At 41.6% G+C, this 21,476-nt stretch overlaps 2 protein-coding genes across 2 annotated transcripts; both read left to right on the plus strand.

The window, feature by feature from the left end:
• Window positions 1-3,248: 3,248 nt before the first annotated feature.
• Window positions 3,249-5,352, plus strand: selenoe (selenoprotein e). The gene is made up of 4 exons (XM_079160834.1): window positions 3,249-3,396; window positions 3,643-3,719; window positions 4,004-4,082; window positions 5,023-5,352. Exons 1-4 carry the CDS (start codon window positions 3,289-3,291, stop codon window positions 5,164-5,166), a joined length of 408 nt encoding a protein of 135 aa, XP_079016960.1. The 5' UTR covers window positions 3,249-3,288; the 3' UTR covers window positions 5,167-5,352.
• An 848-nt stretch (window positions 5,353-6,200) lies between these two features.
• LOC306697943 (transmembrane protein 17A) lies at window positions 6,201-8,537 on the plus strand (the record flags this gene model as incomplete). Its single annotated transcript, XM_079162051.1, has 4 exons — window positions 6,201-6,327; window positions 6,896-7,002; window positions 7,768-7,881; window positions 8,217-8,537. 4 exons carry the CDS (start codon window positions 6,201-6,203, stop codon window positions 8,535-8,537), a joined length of 669 nt encoding a protein of 222 aa, XP_079018177.1.
• Window positions 8,538-21,476: the final 12,939 nt, after the last annotated feature.

Below are 21,476 nucleotides of genomic sequence, written 5' to 3' on the forward strand. Positions count from 1 at the left end.
AACCATCCTTGTCATCCGTGCCTGTACAACACAGATCCTCTGCCAAGGCCAGCAGCGCCTCGCAGCCTTCTGCGGCCTCCCTGTGTGGGGAGAATTGGAGCCACTTATTTTAGGTCGTAGGTTCAAGCCAACCGCAAGCTTAAATCAAACTCCGCGACGATCTTGTTTACTCCATGAGCTGTGAATTTGCTTTCGGTTGGTGTCACGCATATAGACATTTAACTCAATTCCCCTTTTTATCGCTTTGTTGTTTTAATTCAATCTGTACAGAGTCACAGCCATGAAGAAATATCATGACAATCAAATGCTGCAGATTAACAATTTACAGAATGACACAAGTCAGTTTTTCCATGTACACTAAGAATAATACAATGACCACACAGTCACTTTTTAGTTTTCTTAACCAGATGTGATGCTATTTTATGTATTGTGCTGGACAATCTAAGTTTAGAAGTAAAGCAAATAATGTTTTGCTCCTTGAACCCTGTACAGTATACAGCGCAGCACACTCGCATTGTATTTTCATTGAATGGAACCCTCCACATGGCCTTTACTTCTTTCAACACTGCCTCTTTTCTTTATAAGTAGACTGGAGCGCAGCAGGCAGACAAGCAGCAGGCTTCCCCCCCATGTTGCCCCGAGGCTCCAGACAGAAAAGCACACACACACACACACACACACACAGATAACTGTTTATACTCAGAGTTATATTTTTATTCATCTCCCTTGGTCATCCTTAAATATATATAAATGCATGTCTCCCTTTAAAAGCACAGAGAAATAGACACCAGAGCCGATTTTTTCTCACAAATGGCCGAGCACATCATTAGACAGCAGACACACAAACTACTACTACTGTCCCGCTGGCTGGTAGGCAGCATCCGGTGCTTTGGAGAAACAGGAAGTGTGTGCGTCTTTGTAACAAGCTCTCCGAGGGAGGCAGGATTACAGTGAGGTGTTTTAGTGTTTGATCTTTTGCCAGCTGCAAGTGTTGCAATTTGCAGAACTCCTACTGGAAAAAAAGTTGCTCAGTAAGAATTTTGCAAATGTCTTCGTCGTCTATACGTCTCTGCTCCATAAACCTCTAGTTATAAATGACTGCGTTTTCCCCTTTGTCAGCAAATTTATCGTAACAACATCCCCTTTTTGGCATGCACCACATGATGTAAGCTGAAACATGCCGAATGTGAGCACATATGGTATGCATCCACACATATAGACCGAGGAGTCAGCCCCACCCCCACTGCTTATTGTGCTTTCTCCCCTCTCTCATCGACTCGTCCTTTCTTTCTCTCAATCAAACTATTTAAAATCCTTCTGGCCGATCCATGCATTGTGAGGAATGGCAGTGGAACTTTAAAACACAAAGTAGCAAACGTAAAGAAACAATAACTAGAGTTCGGGAAGCATACAGGCCCACGGATTTACGATGGCTGCCAAGGGGAGGAAACCCTGTTAAAGAGGGGGACTGTTTTACTGCCATTTGACACATAATCTCAAATAGTACATGCAGAGCGCAGGACTCTGCGCTGCAGAGCTCCGTGTCTGGAAGAGATAGAGGCAGATAGATGGTTTTGCTTTAGCATTCCAGGCAGGAATGGTTTATTTTTGTTGGAAACATAATTGTCTGTGGCTACGTATTCACAAGTACACTTTACCCGCCAAACTACCTTAAAGTGTATATGTGGGTGTTGCTGCTCTCTTGTGGTGACCTGATGTACTTGCTTTTTTGTTGTTGTCAGAGCCCAGAAGTTGTGTAAACTTGGGAGGGCAGAGATGTTTTCCCCCTTTCAGGGTGTTAACGCAGTGCAAATGTGCTGTGCTGTCATGAGGTCTGATTTCATACACAAGTACACAATGGAATTATACATTTCTTCTCATGCAACACAGTGAGAAAGAAATGCACTGGAGGTCTGTCATGTTCTTTCATTGTTTCCGTTGCTGATGTTTTGGTCTGCAAAACTGCTTCAGGATACAGAATGCACTGGTGCAAACTTAACAAATGTGTTTGAAAATGGTTTGGCAGAAACCTCAACTATGCAGGAATGTAGAGTTAAATACATTATTTCATATTCTGGGAAATACATTTATTTGCTTTCTCGCTGCATTTTTGTGTAGCGTTTGTTTGGCAAGACAGAGTTACAAAGTGTAACCCGTAAAATGCATACATTTAACAATAAGACAAGTTGATTACTGATATTTTGAGGTGTTGGTAGCTTCTTGAACTGAGCCTTGCTCGTTCTTTTCCCCTTGTTTCCTTCCTTCTTTATGTTAGCCGAGGAACATTCATTTTGTGTTGATTTTGGCGGCCCCTGTCGACAAATGTGGTAGTGTTTCTGAGCACAGCTAGAGTTCTTTTGGAAAACTTCTTGTTTTACTGCAGCAGGGTCTAGCAGTCTACCCAGTCCTGGTTCTGGTTCTCCCGTGCCTCCCTTCCCTCCGGTGGGCCCAGAAATATGGCCTGGTTCTCCAGCAATGTGGTGTCAGAGTTTGCTCCCAGCGGGGACCGCCGGCAGCGCGGCGAAGTGAAACCGATCGCTGCCGGAGGCCCCGCTGGAGGCCCCGCTGGAGTTCCTGCTGAACCTGCGTGCCGTAAATTGTTTGGTCTTATTTCACGCGGAATCCTACCCGATGACCAGAATTAAGAATAGCGTTCTGTACTAGTTCAAATATATTTAACTTAATATAATCTACTAAACACACAAATGTGTGTTTCATAAGAGTTTCACATGAGTGGCAGTTTGTGTTACTTAGCTGTTACAAAAAGTTTTGTGTTCTACATTTGTGAATATAATATTTTCCTAAAATATACATGTTGTGTGGAATGAGGAACCGTGCAGACACCTGTGCAGCAGCTATGAGAGCGTGGCTGGCTCTGAGTGGCCATCAACCACCTGCAACCTAACTGCATGGGAAAAAGTGATAAGAGCACAGATGTTGTGCGGTTTCTCTGGACCCCCGATGACATCTAATGTGGAAGAAACTATAAACCATAAAGCCAGGGGTCTTTCTGCATGGCCACTGTGAGATCAAAAACAGCCTCATAACTCCACGAGAAAAGCCAAAATAACAATACGGCTAACCAGCGACCTACTTCCCAGATTATAAAGATTGTGTGGTAGAAAGCCAACAAAGAAACTAAAGAATCTAACACAGGAGGGCACTGCTCCCCTACAGGAATGTGTCATGGTCTAGTCCACCCTGAGAAACTGTCCATGTGGATTAAAGGGTTACATATTGTTGGTAATAACTCAGGCAAAAGCACTCAAGGATACTTGTAAAAGAGAAATGTGGGCCCTCGTGGTGCTCACTCTTGCCCTCGCTGTTAGCGCATCAGACAGCAACAACGACACAGCGGTCGAAGAGAAGCTTGATATTGCCAGAGGTAAACTGCTGGTGAGTACAGATAGAAATCTAAACTTACATGTGCATATCTTGCCAGGTCTCATAAATTATATACAGGAGGACAGTGGACGAAGGGGGGGGGCATGAGTAAGATGAGGGATAAAACCATGTGCTGTCATGTCAGCATGCTTCCTACTGAGATACGAAACCTGTTTCTGGCACCTTTTGATCACTCATAGAAGGAAGCGTGCACAATGCTATTTGTTTTAACAACCGTCGTTCCTGTCGTCCCTGCAGGCTCCCAGTGTGGTCGGATGAGGCATAAAGAAAATGCCCGAGCTCCATCATTTTCTAATGGAGCGCTGGGCTTTATAGTATCCTTGTGCTCTTCTGTTCCTCAGGCTGTTTCGTTAAGACCTGACCTTCCAAAAAAAACCAAAAAAAAACATAGATGTTCTCATGACCTCTTTCATGAGCAAAACAATGTTTCAAGCAAGTTGCCAAGTCTGTTGCCAGCTCTGTGAGCTTTCCCCAAAACGCTTCCAAGTAGCAATCATGTTGAGTGAGCCTTAAAGTCGAGCAAAAACAGATGGATGTGCTTTATTCTTCACCACACTGCCTACCTGTTGTTTCCCTTGATCCGTTCCCTCCTGTGTAGCCACAACTTGGAATACGATTCATCGGAGGAGAAGAATCCCCGTCTGATATTCTATAATGAAAAGGACGAGGCTGTAAAGGTGAGACGTGAGTTTGGGGGTCTTTGGCACATCCGCCTTGTGACGGGGCTTATCTGGGGAGCTCCAGGATGTCGAGACACATTCAGTAATAAGACTGCTGCATCTGATCTCAGATCCTCCGTCAGATGCCAAGTCACACAGACCCGAGTGTGTTTGAAAGAGCGAGACAGAATTACAAAAAATAATAATAAAAAAAACAAAAAACAGATGGGGAGAGTAAGAAAGTATATAAATTGAAGTTTCTGACAGATGAACAATATTTTTGTACTGAACAGCACTATAGTTGATACACTTTTATGTCCTGAAATTACAATTGTTCAGTGTTTCCCACTGACTTTTAATCTTCGTCAGTGTGAAAACATGAATCTGCATTAAGGCCAGTATGAGCCAATAAAACTCCACTGAAACTAATACTGATGAATGTATTTAGCGTCAGCCTCTTGCACAAAGAGCCCCTGCTGTGGTGTTAAAGTCAACTATTCTCATACTTTACTGCTTTCTTGAGGTTTCCACCTTTTATCTTCCCTCATAAAGCCTAGTAGGAGTTTTTCTTTTGTCACATTAAGGCTCCAATGTTTCTTGTTTTCATTTATTGTTTCATAATGTGGGCGCCCTTTGAGACTGTAATTTGACTTTATATGAAGATTTATTCCAGAGACTAAATTATTGAAAACAAATAAATGAAAAATAAATGTGCAGGAGGGAACTATATATATCATCAGAGACTGAACAAGTTTTAAGAAAAATCAAATTTTTAAAACCAAATTAATGTATCAGAATAAACTGAAGTGAATCCGAAGATACTGTATGTTTGCAAACACATACTGCTCTGCAAACATGTAACTTATGCTGCATTGCTGCCTTTAAGCCTCAAACCATGTGTCCAAATGCATGTGCGTGTGTGTGTGTGTGTGTGTGTGTTTCCCTCCCGACACGTCAGACTGTTCCCGTGGAGAAAATGAAGGCAGAGGAGATCAGCAGCCTGTTGGACTCATTGGGTTTCTACAAGAGGTCCCAGAAAGGGGAAGAGGTGCCAGAGGAGTTCCAGCATTTCCCCCTGCTCCCCCCCAGGGACGAGCTGTGATGACACCTTGTGGCCGAACTCTGCCGCTGCACCCGTGGTCACATTAATGACGAGTGGGGCCCCAAGGCCAAAACGATAGGCCAGGCACCATTCTGAGGACTTGCTGGCTGGGTGCAGCGTGCAGCGTGCTATTCAATGTCACTCTGTTTATATGTTTTAAAAATTAAAAAGAAGGCTGTAAAAGACCTCGATGAGTGGATTGATGCTTTTGATGTGCCTGATGTTTCCATACTATCAACCTTGAATGGTATATATTAAAACAGCACAGAGTATTAACACACTGAAAACAGAAATATGAGGTTAGTAATAAGAAGACTATATTTGTTGTGTAAAATTTGAGTTTTCCTTTCCTTAATAAACTGTATTATTCTATTCTTTTTATATTATATTTCTGTAAAGCTTAATTGGGACAGTCCAGCCCAAAATTTGAAAATGTTCCTCCTATCTGTACTACTATTTATCAATGTCGATTGCTTTGTTGGGAGTTGCCTTTTGGAGGTATCAGGAGTAGAGATTTCCTCCTTCTCATCTTTAATAATGGGACTATATATGGCACTCGGCTTGTGGTGCTCAAAGTGCCCGAAAAACACATTTTAAAAACTCAACCGCAATGTCTTTTTCCAGAAATCTTGTCCCGGTTACTCAAGACATTCCACAGACACAAAATGAGGTAAATAGCACTACAGATATGTATATTTTTTATTTTTGGGGTGAACTGTCCCCTTAAATAGATACAAAATTCTCGAGATAAACAAATTGACTGTGCATTATGAACGGCCGCTTACTTCCTAACAAACTCACAAGCTGCTGTCTCACCCTAATCCTCAGCGCGCCTCCCTCGCTATAATCTGATTAGCGGTGGAGTCTGCCAGCATGCGTCTCTGTGTGTCCATTTGCATCCTCCGTGCGTTTGTTGTTCTTGTGTGACTTAAGACGAGCAGGATTGGCAGCAGACACTGGAACACAAGCACAGTTTTGGACCGCTATCGTCTCCTGACTCCTCGGCTCGGTCATGGTCGACGGCTCTACCCACAATGCCTGTGTTTTACTCACCTGTTTCCGAGAACCTGCAGATCGGTCTGGCCTATATGGGAGGCTCTGTGTTCACCAACAACAGGACAGCAGACAGCGACTTCACCAGGGAGCAGGAGGACGCCTCTGGTTGGTCACTGCATCCACACACTGTTTTACAACATTAGTATAGTCTACTGCTGTACAATGTCAAACAACATCGTAGAATACATTATGATACAGAAAAGAGAACATTTGTTATTATGTGTAACTCAAACTAATTCTGATATATACATTGACTTTTCGAGTATTGTCGAATGTTATGATAATTTTTAAAACAGTTTCTATTGGCGTGCTTTGGTCTTTTTGAAGATGTATTACTTGTCTTATGTCACTTTAAAAAGTCATATGACAAAGTTTTAGTTTCCTGACCTCATCAATAGCTGAAAAATGCTGCTTACTGGCTGCTAACTGCTTACTGAACAGCCTTTGCAGTGCCGTTAATTGTGGATTAGTTATAATAGAGGTCCCTTTTCATCAGCGGTGTACTTTACTTTGTTTACCCTCTGCAAACGATGTCTGCAATACAGACCCCTGAAATCGAAATGGTGGAAACTTGTATTCCAAGCAGCTGTCTGGTATGATGAGTTAAAGAAAACATTAATAGTGAATCACAGATATATCTTTAAACAGCCTGCTGTTGTTATTTGTGTTGCAGTGGTGAACGAGCTGGTTTCTCACCTTCCCCTCCAGATGCTTCTGTACTTCAACATGTTTTATTTTCCCTGCTGGTGGTTTTCTGCCGTTTTCATGTTGGAAGTAAAGGTTAGTTGGGTGGTAGGGAAGCAATACCAATCAGAAAACAAAACCCTGATAAATCCTTTTAAAAGAGGGAGTCATTGAACTTGCTGGCAATATCCAAATCTTTTAGATCCTTCAATTTCAGATTTTTGAGGATTTTCTTTTAACACCAAATCCAGGAGAGAGTGAATAAATGAGATAAAAGAAAGCATTCCGTAGAGTGAGGTAGACATTGCCTGAGGTAATAAATATAAGACAAGAAGCTAGTATTAGTGATGCAATGATAACAAAAACAGTACAAAACGTTGCATCCAATTTACAAGACATTTCGGTGTCTATAACATAGACTGTGTGCTACAAGCAGGAGGTGCAGCATGTTGGTGCACTGCAGCATGCTCAGCCAGTTGGAACAGCATTGAGCTAACATGCTAAGACAATTTTAGCACTCAAATGGATGGCAGCCGATATACAATTGAATGTTTTCTAATAGAAAGCAGTTGTTTGTGGTTCTTTTATTCAATAATTGTGTCACCTATAAAAGTAGACTACTATGACACCCTCCCCGAGGATGCCTCAGTGAAGCGAATCAATCGTCCTCACGTTCTGTGATCGCACGCCAGCTATTGAGCCTTTTTCGGCTGCTCGTGTGTTGTAGAGGCGTGACAACTCCTCTTTTAACCCTCCTTGGATCAAACCAGGGTAAAGTATTTTTAGGTATGTTTGTCTGCCCAGTGAAAAAAGGATGTGTTAATACCTATACCTGACATCCCTGCTGTGCTTTATTTCCAGTTTTATTATCTTCCCGGGTACTACCAGGCTCTGCTCATAACCGGGATGATCCTCCTCACAGTCATTGAACTGGTCCGACTCTATCTGGGCTACATTGGCAACCTTAAAGAAAAGGTAATCCAAACCAACATCCTCCTTGAACCACAACTCAAAGCTCTTTTGTGGACTTGTCTCCCGGATAAGGCAGCGGAGGAAGTGTGCCTGCTTAAGTATTCTGCCTGCATGTGTAAACAATCAGCCGTTGGCAACAACTGTCCATTGAGTTTGTGTGTGTACGTGCAGGTATTTGTGTGTGTGTGTGTGTGTGTGTGTGTGTGTGTGTGTGTGTCTCTGTGCTTTCATGTGGATATAACCGAAGCACTCGATGCCTGACTGCTCTACTGTATCTTTGCATCGCCTCCGTGCACCAATCCAAAATGCTGCCTCCCTTCCTCTCTCCCTGTCATCAGGTGCCAGAGCTGGCATCCTTCTGGCTGCTGTCTTTCATGTTCCAGCTGCCAGTGCTGCTGTTCTTCCTGACCGATGAGGGAATCATCATCTTGCCTCTAGAGAGAGCCGTCCACTCCTTCTACCTCCTCTTCCTGCTCGCCCAGATCCTGGCCTCCTTCCTGGCGCTCAGGACCATGACCCGAAAGCTCACCTTGCTCTTCCATCTGCGCCAGTTTGGCAAGGTGGAGAGCTTCCACCACGCAGGGATGAGCCCCGCCTACGGGTTGCCCTACCACCGCAGTGTGCTGCCCATGTCACTCACCCATGATATGTACCATTAAAGTAAAAAGCTGTTTTCATTTACCGACACACTTTTAGATATTGTCATTTGTTTGCTTACTCTCTGGGTGTGTTTCCATCTACCTGTTTTGATTTTCAATTTGCACATAAAAAAACGGAAATGACGAAAAATTTGAATATTCATATCTATATATCTTCCTCAAAACCGGAAATTAATGAATTGCAATCCGGTTCCCTCGTCTCGGAGTCAATGGGTTTGTGGTATGTTTTTTTGCTTGGATATCTGCATTAAGGTCTGTGGTTAACACAAGCTCAAGAGATTTTAAAGTTTTGTTCTACAATATGAAATACAGTACACCTGTGAATACCACTATTGTGAATTTTGAAGCTTTTACGAGTCTTAAAAAAGGTGGTTACTAACAAGCGGCTGAATGAGATTGCGTCATCAGGCCGACTCGTCCGCCTTCACAGCCTTGTTGCACATACTCACGCTTATGCGACCACAGTGTAGTTTGCCTATAGCCTAACGTTAGCATCTTACTTTTGCTGATTGCTTTCAGGCTTCAACAAATGTTATCTTGCTAAACAAAACGCAACAAAACGGGCTTCTGGAATAATCTAAATTCCAATGGAAAACTCCCATCTGTATTTTGTTGAGGAAACCACTGTGATGCTAACATTCCAGGATTGGCCTACAGAAATACCCCTGCAGCACTATTATTTATTGGTTTTCTGCTTAAGGAGAATTGGCGCCTCCTGCTGCTTATCCCGATGAACCAACTCCTAAAAATTACAGTAGTGGATGGAAACAAGCATTCTGCAATATGTGCTTTAAGTTTCCCAAAATACCTCTCTGCAACTGTCACAGAATGAATGCAAGATTGTTACTTGGCATTGTGAACACTTAAATACAACTATCCAACTATTTTGTAAAAAACTTGGTTGTGTCAATCTATATGAAACAGCATTGCATTCTGGTCCTTTAAAGGCCACTGATGTGCCATATCTTCTGTATGACTTCTGATCGCTGGTGTTAAATGATATCTCTTGTTATATAGCTTGTTGATATTTCAAAAAAGATTAAAAAAAACACCATTTCAACCCCACTCTAAATGTCAAAACCTGACGCCATGTCAGCCAAGCTGTCATGGAGCGACATGGAAACACAGCAAAATACACCATCAAACAACAAAAGGGCCTCAGAAATACAAGGTAGCACATTGCCTGTAGCTGCTTTCATCAAAAAAGTGTTTTTTGATTTTTCTCTTTTCTTTAATGATGATGGAGTCTGAAGTGTTGGTAGAACAGAATTGCTTTTTTTCCAAGCTAGATTCAATTATTTTACCCCTGAGACAAGATTAGCAGGTATACATAGAACAACCTGTTCTTTTGTTTCTGGAAGGAACAATGTGAGACTTACTTTAAACTCTCCCTAGACCTCTTTTTAAGGCGTCCCTTTAGTATATAGTATTACCATTACAGTCTGAGTGGGATGCAAGAATCTAATTTATTTCTGACACAGTTTAAAACCTGACTGCAGCAGAATTGTGTTAAATATGTACGACCACACAGTGGCAGTCAGCGACCGGAGGAGGGACGGGGAGCATTAGGCAGTGCCGCAAAGTCCAACAAGAACAGATTATCATGCTCCACATGTGCTGATCCATGGAAACCCTCTGGCTGTAGAATAAAGGTTATGCCTGTCCACACATGAATACGATGATGTTTCATTTGATAATCTGTAACTCCAGGTCAACATGGAAATCGATTTCATATATCTTGTTGTCTACGCCTCTCTTTTCGCCTGTTTTGGATGGAAACACTGCAGATGTCACACTTGTTTTCACAGCACGCTAACAGCTACTGTTTGGTGCTCTATTGTTTCTTTGCTGGTGAGACATTATTTAAAGAGAGGTGCACTAAGTATAGTCAACAAGCTGGTTATGGAAGAGTCACAGTTACCCTATCTCTACTTTATATTCAGGATACAACAAGCTGCAGTGGCTGCTGCACCGTTCATTGAGAACAGAAAAACACTCAGAGTGGAGGATGTAACATGCTGGACACTTTATTTGGAAGAGGTTACTTAAAAGATAACCTAAATGTGAGTTTACATATTGCTGCACAGAGGAAACGTGGAAAGCCTATTTACTTTCCTTATATCTATGTATTGGTTGTCCTTAACAGTTAAAACCTGAACAATGAAAGGGTTGAAACTAGGTGGAGGCAACCTCCGTCTCTGAAAAGTGAAGCCACTGCCTGAAACTTCCATTCTCTCTAAAGGCCATCAGGGGATGACTCATCTGGTTCCAAAAAGAAGTCTGATTGTATAGAAGTCTATGAGAACATTAGCCTACTTCTCACTTGATTTATTACCTCAGTAAATATTGTAAACATGAGTTTATGGTCACAATCCCTAGTTTCAAATCTTCTACTTTGTGAGTGACGGATTCAACGGTGTGGGAGTTCTCCATGTTTTCATCTTAGAACATTAACCCTTTCACATTGTGTTTACAGTTCATGATAATTGTAACATATTGGTCACCTAAAAATGTCTTATTCAGCTTTCGGTTGTACTCCGCTCCACCCTCTCGTGTCACTTCTCGTTCCAAAGAACAAAGATGGCAATGGCCAAAATACCAAACTTGAGTCCACCAAATGGACCCAATGGGCGATGTCACGGTGACTATGTCCTTGTAAACAAGTGTACCATGACTTCATAAGTAAAGTGGCACCAAACACATGAGGGGTCTTGATGAACACATTACCCTTTAACCCCAATTATTAATGCTCCACATGTCTTGAATTTGACCTTTTGTAGGGTGGTGATGATGAAGCAGCTCGGTTTGGTGTTTCAGCACAAACATAAAATGAAAGAGACAGTGAGCAGTCTACTCAGTGGTCATTAGTGTCAGGCACGTCTGGTTGTCCCATGAAGGAGGACATTAATCTCCCCGGACTGCACATGTTTGAGTCTTAAAAATAAATCATGCAGATACACACCAAACATATATATTTACACATACATTTGTGACCCTATATATATATATATATATATATATATATATATATATATATATATATATATATATATATAGATACACACAATTCCATATCCATGTAGACACATTTATATATATAGCCTACACATCACTTACATATTGTTCAACTGGGAAATTAACAATATGTATAAAGGACTTCGAGAGAAGTCTTCTTCTACTATAAACTTTGTTTGCCGTTAAGATAAATGGTATTCATGAATATTGTTCAGGTATTTCTGAAAGTTGTCATATATTCCTTTAGCATTAGAACCTGTCATTTTTCCTGCTCTTTGATATTTCTCCCTCATAGTTAATCACCTGATTCTGTTCACCTGTCTGACCAGCTGCACCCTGTCCCTCGTTAGCTCGTCCCAGTTTATATATAGAGGGCGTTTTTCAGCCGCTGCAGTTTGTTTGTTGTCTGTCAGTACCTGTGCTGCCTGCTCAGGCCACTTATCATGTGTCGACTCTAATAATCCCCAACATCAAAGAATGATGCTGCGTTCGATGCAACCATCGCAGTGGTTTCTCCAACACTGAGAAAATGCTGCCGTTTTTAAACCCGATCAGATTTTAAAGATTACTTTACACTCCACCAAATGTGATTCACAGCACACAACAGGAAAGAGTGTCAATTGACCATTTATTTTGACTAGTCTTTCAGTGCAAACAGAGCCTAAGCTTTCCCATCATGCCAGACGTTGAGACAAGTGAGCAGCTCAGGGAGAAGTCACTTTCAACATGTTTATCCTCTTCAGCAAAGCCAAAGGGAAAACAAACTTATGCAGACAGACGCCGGCAAAAAGGAGGCGATTGTGAGAAAGCTGCAGGCATCAGAGCAGTGATCCTCTTCTTCTCATTAGTTGGCAGTAATTGTACCAAGGAATCCTAATTAATCATATTGTCATCCATTGATTTGCTTTAAATGCTACTCAGAACATTGCTCGATATTTTGTCTCTTCCCTCCTCAGACTTAAGTTTTTCATGGTCAACAAAAATACGTTGAACATGTATGAAAAAGAGAAATAACGGTCCCGATGTCGAGCTTCTATCTCAAAGTGACACAAGTCTGTTCTGTGTTCCAGCATTTGCTTTCACGCTCGCTGCTCCCCAGAGAGCGCTGTGTGTTCTCGAGGATGCTGTGACCCATTCAGCTTCTCCTGTGTCCGGTTTTAATTAAGTATGGACTCCTATTAGCTGCTGGAGAGGAAGAAGATTAACCAGCTGGTGGTGGAAAAATGGAATAGGGATTCCCAACTGATGGCACAGTGGTCACATCTGAAGCACCTCGCACTTTTCGCCTCATCAAATTGCCTTTCTTTGGTGGAGTGTGGTGAATAATAGTCTCCTATAGTCTGGGGACATAATGTTCTCTATCTTGCTAAACATATTGTTTCCCTCAATGCTTTTTTTTAGCATCCTTTTGAAAATGTGCAACTTCTGATCAAGTTTTCTTCTCCACATCTCTTCTACAATACGGCAATGCAGCGTCTCATCAGCTGGGCTTCATCACCTTAATTATGATTGGGTGCAGGCAGCTCAGAGGTAATCATAGAATGCGACTGACGAGGCCGTGCTTGGCGCCAGCAGGAGGAAATATCAAAGACATCACAGCGACATCCTCATCACTCATTTCGGTAATCCCTCGTGGTGGAGAGCTCGCCGGCCCTGCCAAGAGCCTGGAAATGTTCCCGTCCCCTTAATCCCATGTGGTGAAGAGCTGTAACCCTCAAAAAATATTGTAGTTCAGCTTCATTCATAAAATGGGATGACAAGTTGCTACACACCGCGGTTGTTTACCGGACTGGTTCACTCATGAAAACATTTTCTAACTTAAAAAGAGGAAGAATGGTGACACCAAATGCTCAAACCCGCCCAATCCTCACCCAGGAAAGTGTTTTGTGTAAACGAAATCAACCAATACTTAAGTTTTTCTTCTGGTATACGGGACTCCTTGTTGGCAAATCCCAAGTTATATGGAGGGAGTGGGTGAATAAAATCCGTTTCACAGCAAGCATGGTTTTTGATCTGAAAAATTCACATGTAAATTTATAAAACCATTTATGGAAACCAATTTTTCTGAGTTCTTAAGAAAACTTAAACACACCTGCGGAACATTCAAGCAGAGCAAAAATGTTTGGACGCATCTTGATTTCAGTGGATGTCCGCCTGCAGAAATAAGTGTTTGACCAATGATATCCTTTTTTCCAGGTGATGTCATACCTCAATGTATAGCTCTAGGTAGCTTGCTGCCAGAAAGGGGAAAAGTCTTATAAAGTTTGTTTCTCAGCACCGGTCCTTTTTAAGTCGGCTATGCCAGTAACGAAACTCATTAAACCAGTCACACATTTACAACAGCCCCAACCGTTTCCATTGGCAACTGAAGGAAAATATCTCCGAGAACATCCTGTCAGCCTCCGTTCCGCAGACCTCCAGGGAGTGTCAAGCTGTGAGCCTCCCAGTTAAATTTTTCTCACTCATTTCCCCATATATGGGCTGAAGGAAATAGCAATATGGTGGTTGATGGGAACATTTGTATGGTTCAATTATTTATCGCCATTCCTATGATCCAAGCGAAGCGGCTTTTTAGGGGTACATAATATATAATGGACAATTGCTGCCTCAAAATGATATTGGGCGATGAAATTCAAATCTCATTCATAAAGCACTTATAGTTTCTCTACATTTCACAGCCAGCAGGCTCTGTTGAAATTGTGACATCATACTGGCAGGCAGGGCATATTGATATTTGGTGTCTGGATATTTTCAATTTGGGTCTGATTACCTGGGTGAGGGGGGAATGGCAGGGCAATTCACTTCTCCCGATGGTTTAAATGGCCACTCACCATACAGTTCAGATTAATATTTTATCAAGGACCGACTGTATTAAATCTGAAGACCTTGATGACACAGGAGAATGTACCGGCTTCAGAGCAAACCACATTAAGGCTGATATATTCAGTTTATGGTTGTTTTTCTTCTATAATTTGAGAGGGTTTTGAATAGAGACATTTGCATGTTACCTGAGTTTGCTCTCTATATGAGAGGGAGGTTTGTTAAGTTCTGTCAGGCAACCTCGACACACTATGTAAATGTTGGACCCGAAAACACAACATGTTAATATTCCCTGCATTTTTCGTATTTATCTGAAATATGCATTATAGAATATAGGATTGCGATACATCAACATCTGCCTTAAGCCAAACATGCATTGGAAAAAAAAACTGATCTGAGCTCCAAGGTCCATTTTCTTTGTGACACATACTTTCTTCCCAAAGGTCAGTTAAGTTTACATTTCAAAGCCTGTTTTATTAGTTTGTTCAAGTCCAATTTAATGATATATCTCGAACCTAACAAATTGGCCTCAGAGGGCTTCACAATCTGTACAGCATATGACATTGTCTAACAATAGACAGTTTGGATGAGGAAAAACTAAGGAAGAACACAGACAAAACAAACTCTTTAATGAGAGGAAAAAAGGAGACAATACATACCATATCTCAAGAGACGGACGGACATAACCATAGTACATTTACAATACGGAGAGAACAGACTTATCACAGTTATACAGTTTTCTTCACAGTCATGTCAATTTTGCAACTTTTATCTCATTCCCATTCTTCAAATTTTCCGCTTGGGCAGAAGCAGCCTTTTGCATATCTCTGGCAAACCGAATATCATTTTCGTGGACAAGAGCAGGATGGTAAAATGGCAGCGAATAAGAGTTAAGAGTTCAAATGTTTTACGATTTTTCCGTCCTCCGCAACTGAGTTTACAACAGGATGTTACGTAGCTCGCTCACACAAGGAGGAAGTTGTTTAAGTTTGCAATAGTATATTAAAGAGATGGTAAATGGACTTGCATTTATAGCTAACCTTTCTAGTCTTTCGACTACTCCAAGCCCTCCCGCCCTTATCGGACTTTCTCACTACATTACATCCGTTGCTCTGAACATCTAATAATGACACGGATGGGCTTAAATTAAAGTTAATTGAAATCCCAGTGCGTCTCAAACAGAAGCTAAAGGGTGCCTTTTGCTTCAGCATCAAAACGCTGACGGCCACAGCCCAAGCGTCAACATATGGCTCCCTGAGACCACGTTTTTATAAGGTCTTTCGAAGTCTGGCCAGTCATCCAGCATTATGGAAGTTGTAAACTATTATAGATCAAATTTAACTACACCATACCAGCCATCCATCTCACTGTCAAATCCTTTGTCCTTGGTGAATTATACAAGCAGGAGTTATTAACACTTACTGAGTGAGAGTGGGAAACATTCCTATCTGAACTACAGCCAATAGGCCTAAAACAATAGAATAGAATAGGCCTAGAATAGATGTTTTAGCTATAATGGATATAAGGCCCGTGACCCTGCAGTTAAAGAACAATTAAAACTGTTTTACAAGTTGTAGAAGGGAATTTCATGAAGCGAAAAAAAACATCCCATATTCCATGTTTAGTGAAACCCAGCGGAGCCTAGAAGAAATTCTGGTATTTGTCATGGTCACTTGCAGCACAACTGATGAATGAAAAGCAAAATACTTGAATCTGGGGCCAAGTATTTCATCCACGAAAACCTGTTCTGAAACCTTGGTCGCTTTTTCTTTCCTTAGTCATAAAATGGTCCCACAGGCCAGGTTGGTAAACACAAACACGCTGTGGTGGAATCACTCGCACTACATTACACGACTGTTCTAAAGTTGGCTCTCTCTGTTACCTACGGAGTCACCGCTCTGACGTTAAATATGCTGTAGCTTTAAAGTCATTTATCACTTCTTTTGCCAACACAGATTTAATTTGTAAACATGTCAATGATTCAAGATTTTAGTCGGCAACTCGGCATAGCTCAACCTATCAAACGGATGACCGAAACATTGTACTTGAGCAGGTGTGACTTGGTTTAGCCCTTTAATAGTATCTGATGATCAAAAGGGTCTTGCATTGAGTGAGCATGTGGGGGTTAACCATCTCTCTCAAGGACACTCCAGTCTGACACTTGATGGATCTATACAGTAACCTTCTGTTACAAGGACTGAGCAAATGATCCATCTTTCTTTCATCACCTCAATATATCCACTGTCCTGCTTCAGGCAGGCCCTTGGCAAAGACCTGGCATGTGTGGCATCCTTTGTCACTGTATGATATGGACAACTTATTTGAAAGATCAAAAATGTATATTTCCTCTCATTGTGAAGCTTAAGTTCTGAAACCTCATATTGCATATTCTGTATGAACTTAGAAGTCCAAATCTCCTGCCTATTTCTGTCTTTTGATTTTCACTTTCTTTGTTCTCAAAATAAATTTTCATGAAATTACTATGAAATACTATGAAGGCTCATTTGGGCCCTTATATTTAATGTCAGAGTTCCACATCCAAGCTGGGAGGAAGCAGTCGCAGGCCTGCCAAGCATTTGATTCAGACGGGACTCTGATATCCCTTTTGAGGTGTGTTCTGACAAAAGTGTTAAAACCGTTTGGTCTCTGAGATTCCAGGGGGATAAGGAGTCACGCGAATTGTGTGCAAATACAACACAAAAATTGTAATACATTTTGGAATAATAATATGACTCACCAAGAAGAACTCTCATATGAACCTGAATGTTCTGCTGTGTTGGTGTTTGTGTCGGGGGCAGGAACAGCGGGAGCGATAGCCACTGAGCTTCTGAGAATTCTCCGCAGGCGCTCATGGAAAACATGTTTTAACTGTGATAGCTAGTCAGGTGATCGAACTGCCTCCAAGCTGACAAACAGTTGAGGGAAAACATGGCAGAGTAGTGATGCCAGGCTTTTGAAGATTATTGATAATTATCTCCTGATCATGCAATCGGTCGCGTGTGTATGTGCGTTCTCGGCAAACTGCATTATAATTTGGGTGGACGGTTTTATCGCTGCATGCTCACAGACTTCTCGTGGTTGCGGTGACTCACACTTTCTCAAAAATGCTTTTGTGCTTGTTCTATACTGGCATTGACTGCTTGCTGACAACTCATTCACCACTCTTATTAACCAGCCCCCGGCCGGTAGCCGCCACTAGTGATAACACAGCTGAGTGCATTTCCGACTTCCCCCATCCACTACTCTGTGCCTGCAGAGACAATGGGAAGAAAACAGTTTGCAGTATGTTCGGCTAACGGCTAACGAAACAAAAAAAGTACACGCACTGCTGTACGTCGCTGCAACTCAGGCGTTGCTTTGTAGGCAGACAGCTTCAGCTTTGTTTTTGGCAAGATTGTATGACGTCTTATCCAACTCCTTCTTGTTTTTGAGTTTAGGCGCCTTACAGGCCACTAGTGTCTAGCAGGGGGGTTAGCCGGTTGTTTTCATTCAATCACACAGATTAAAATTCTTGGGCAGAAGATGTTTTATAAAATATTGATTCAAGCTGTATAGATTCCAAATATTAATGGTTTGTTTGTACGCTCTTCCTCAGTCTGACATCAAGACATTTGTATTCTGACCACGGAATCATGTATTGATATTCACTGGCTATTAACCGCTTTTTAAAGCCTCCAGTTAATGCACCCTAACAGTCTCATACATATTCTAAATGCTCTGCCTAGTATTTTCTAGCCGGGGGCCACTGGTGGACTCCTGGAGAGAGAGCATCTTCAATTCAATTAAAACTGGAAGTTCGGTGACTCCTGATCCAATCAAGCTCTTGGCTGGGGACCATGACATGAATGATAATGCCACTAAAGACAATTGCGGGGACAGACAGAAACATGAGACACTGGTATCTACAGCCAGTGATGGAAATGTTAAAGAACTGAGATGGATTACAAAAACAGTGAAACCACTCGTATATCTATAAGTCATTGTGGCATGATTACGAGATGTCTAGAGACTGCAATGATAATGTTTCAGTTTGAATAGAATTCAATATTTGGGAGGAGAAAGCTACCACCAAAGATGCACCGTGTGCTGTACTGCTCCAAAAGGCAGACGGAGAAAAGAACCGCAACAATACCTCAATACAATTTGAGAATAAATCTGATTAAGTGTTTGTATTTATGGTGTGAATAATGATATTTAAATGTGAACAGAAAAGGAAAAAATGAAAAAGGCACAACAACTGCCACTGAACATGCTGATTTTAAACCATTAAAACTCTAAATCATCGTCAGACGATGTTGAAGAAAATCATCATAACTTATATTCTGAACACACCACATTTGGTGAAAGAAGAAAATGGTTTATATAACTTATGTTGAACACATATGGTTTCATAAATAAACATTTCTAGAAAGTGATAAAGGAGCACCAGACAAATTGGAATATATCACTCCAATTTCATTCCTAACATTTCCCGTAGATGTATCATGTGTTCTGCCAAAAAGGTTATCTTGACCCAGACGAAGACGTGAGAGCATGACATAATGAGGGGACCAGATGTGGTTTGTTTGTGGTTCAACTGACTGGTTTGATTGGTGGAAAGTGACATAAGGGCTGAATTTTGACTATAAGAGTAAGAACTAATACTTTGGATTAGTTGTATGTTGCCTTGTGCTCATTAAAACACTTCCCGCTGGGTTGCAACTCCAATTCCACGTCTCTTCTCGTCATTTTGCCACAACACGATAGCTGGTGGGTTATGAGATCTAATTTCAGCCGATGCGCTCAGCCCCTTTTCCTCTCCACTGCGGCGGTTTACCTGCATTCAACCAAAGATAACATTATCACATGATGGACAGTTGCTGCAGAACCAGAGATATCGTGTGTTTTTTCTTTTATTCCATGCAATCTTCTTTCTTATTAAAGCCTATACTACCCACAATGCAACCATGTAAACTGGAGATGAATATTATATTTTTGGAAAAACTAAAAAGCAATTTCAGAGAGAAACAGACATAAAGGTCTACAAAATGCTTTTGAAGGATATATGCATGATGTGAAGCTGATTCAGCAGCAAAGACAGAAGCTGAAGCCTGGAGATCACAGTGCAACAGTGATCCACATCACCTGGCGTTTAAAGTGGTGCGCAGAGGTATAAAAAACGCGAAATGAATTACAGTTGACCCTGACAAATGTATGTGGAGTTGGCTAACCACTCTCAGCTCACTTCCAACACAATCACTTTGCTTCCTCGCGTGGAGTTGTCTGATCAACAAAGCAGTTCCAGCCATATTGCAAAAAGTGGAATTCTCTTCACTGCATCTTGATAAACTGTTGCGGCATTTCGTGCTCCAGCCCAGAGAGAAAATCTTCCTTCGCTGCTGGATGTTATTAATTAAGGAGTGTGTAACAGAAAGAGAGGAGCTTTCTAGTAAAATAGTAATGAGATAAATACCTGAGCTTGTGCAGTAACCCTAGTACATTTAGAAAGCCTTGTATTTCTAGCCGCTCTCTAATCTTGTACCTTGTGTGAGCGCCTCCTGCAGCACCGCAGCCTGACACCTCTGCAGCACAGAGCCTCTGAGCCTCTGAATCTGCAGTTGTGGGATGTTATACATCCCTGCAGAGGAACCTGACTGAGTTGATGGTCGCAGGGAGGCAGAGGGGACACGTCGCTCGAAATGTTAAGATCCAGGCTCCCTGTTTTTTAATGTATTACCAACTGCTCATGAAACTAACGAACAGTGGCCTTTCACTTGCTGTGACCTTAAGCTTTCAATTAACAGCTTTGTAAAGGTGAAATTATCAGGCATTTTTTTTAACTGGATCTCATTTGGTACAAGAGCACCTTTCAGTCTTTAATGAGAATGAAACGATACAGAACCCCTTGAACAAGCACTATAGGGCACTAACGACTTTTGGTAAAGTCACGGACCTTTTAACAGGCCACTTGCTGAAAACAAATCTCTTTTTGGACCACTCAGAAACCACGGTAAAGAATATTCAAATACACTTTTTTTTTCCAGGTACATAAACTCTTTTTGCAGATATTTACATATTTCCAGTTTGTTAAGGCCCCTACACGAGGTACACCACACAGGTGTTTTCACTTATTTAGGCTGATTAGACCTCTTCTCATGGTCTGTGTGGGCGTGTACAGGCTGTTGATTGACATTCTCTCTCTCTGGCGTGTTAATTTGTCCTTTTTATTGCTTTTTTGAAGCCGGAGACACACTACGTAAAATACCGTCTATGAGGTCTTCATTTTCTCTTGCCAAGAAGGTCTCTTTGGTTGTTTTATCAATATGTCCTTGCTTGTTTACTGAATGGCTTTCCAAAAAAAACATTTGCTTATGTCAATAAACACAGTTTGATACTGTATTAAAGGGTAACAAGCTTTTTGAGTCCATCAGCATTGGTAGTCGGGGCAGTCTTAAACCTAACAATTACAGGAAATGCTGATTGGTTGGGAGTACTTTGGTAAAAAACAACAGAGTCTTAGTCATCACCTTTTAAAGAGACAAGAAAAGTGGTAATTGGACTTGGTCTTTTGTTCCTCTTGCCTCCTGACCTCTCAGTAACCACACTGCTCAGCAGGGTGTGTAAAGCAACACTAATGCAAATCCCTTCACTGAAGCTCTGTCACATCAGCTGTAAAACTAAAATACCTACACTCTTCCTCCTGTCACAAAAGAGCAAACATAAAATAGATAAAAACATAAATAAATAACCAATAATAAGAGGAAAAAAAGAGTTGAAAGTCACGACATCAGCAGCGAGTACTCCATCAAGCCCAGCACCGATGGCCTCACATAGGTTCACGGATCCTCAAACTGGCCTTGACCCTAGGGGTCAACTTCAATGACATCTTGTCCAGGCAGGAAATATAACATTGTTTGATTTCCTGGAAGTCTGTTGATTACTCTTCATCTCCCGAGGTGTGACCGTGCTGGAAGGGGGGCGCAGGGTGGGAGGGAGTGGCAGCCTGAACCGGACAGACATGATTGATGATTTCTAAGCGGAAAGTGTCGGGAGATGAGCTGCTTCTATGTCTGGCTGAGTGGAAGCCTAATGGAACTTGTTTGTTAGCATGCAGTTGTAGTTGAA

Source organism: Pholis gunnellus (genome assembly GCF_910591455.1).
Source record: "Pholis gunnellus genome assembly, chromosome: 6".
NCBI classification, from domain to species: domain Eukaryota; kingdom Metazoa; phylum Chordata; class Actinopteri; order Perciformes; family Pholidae; genus Pholis; species Pholis gunnellus.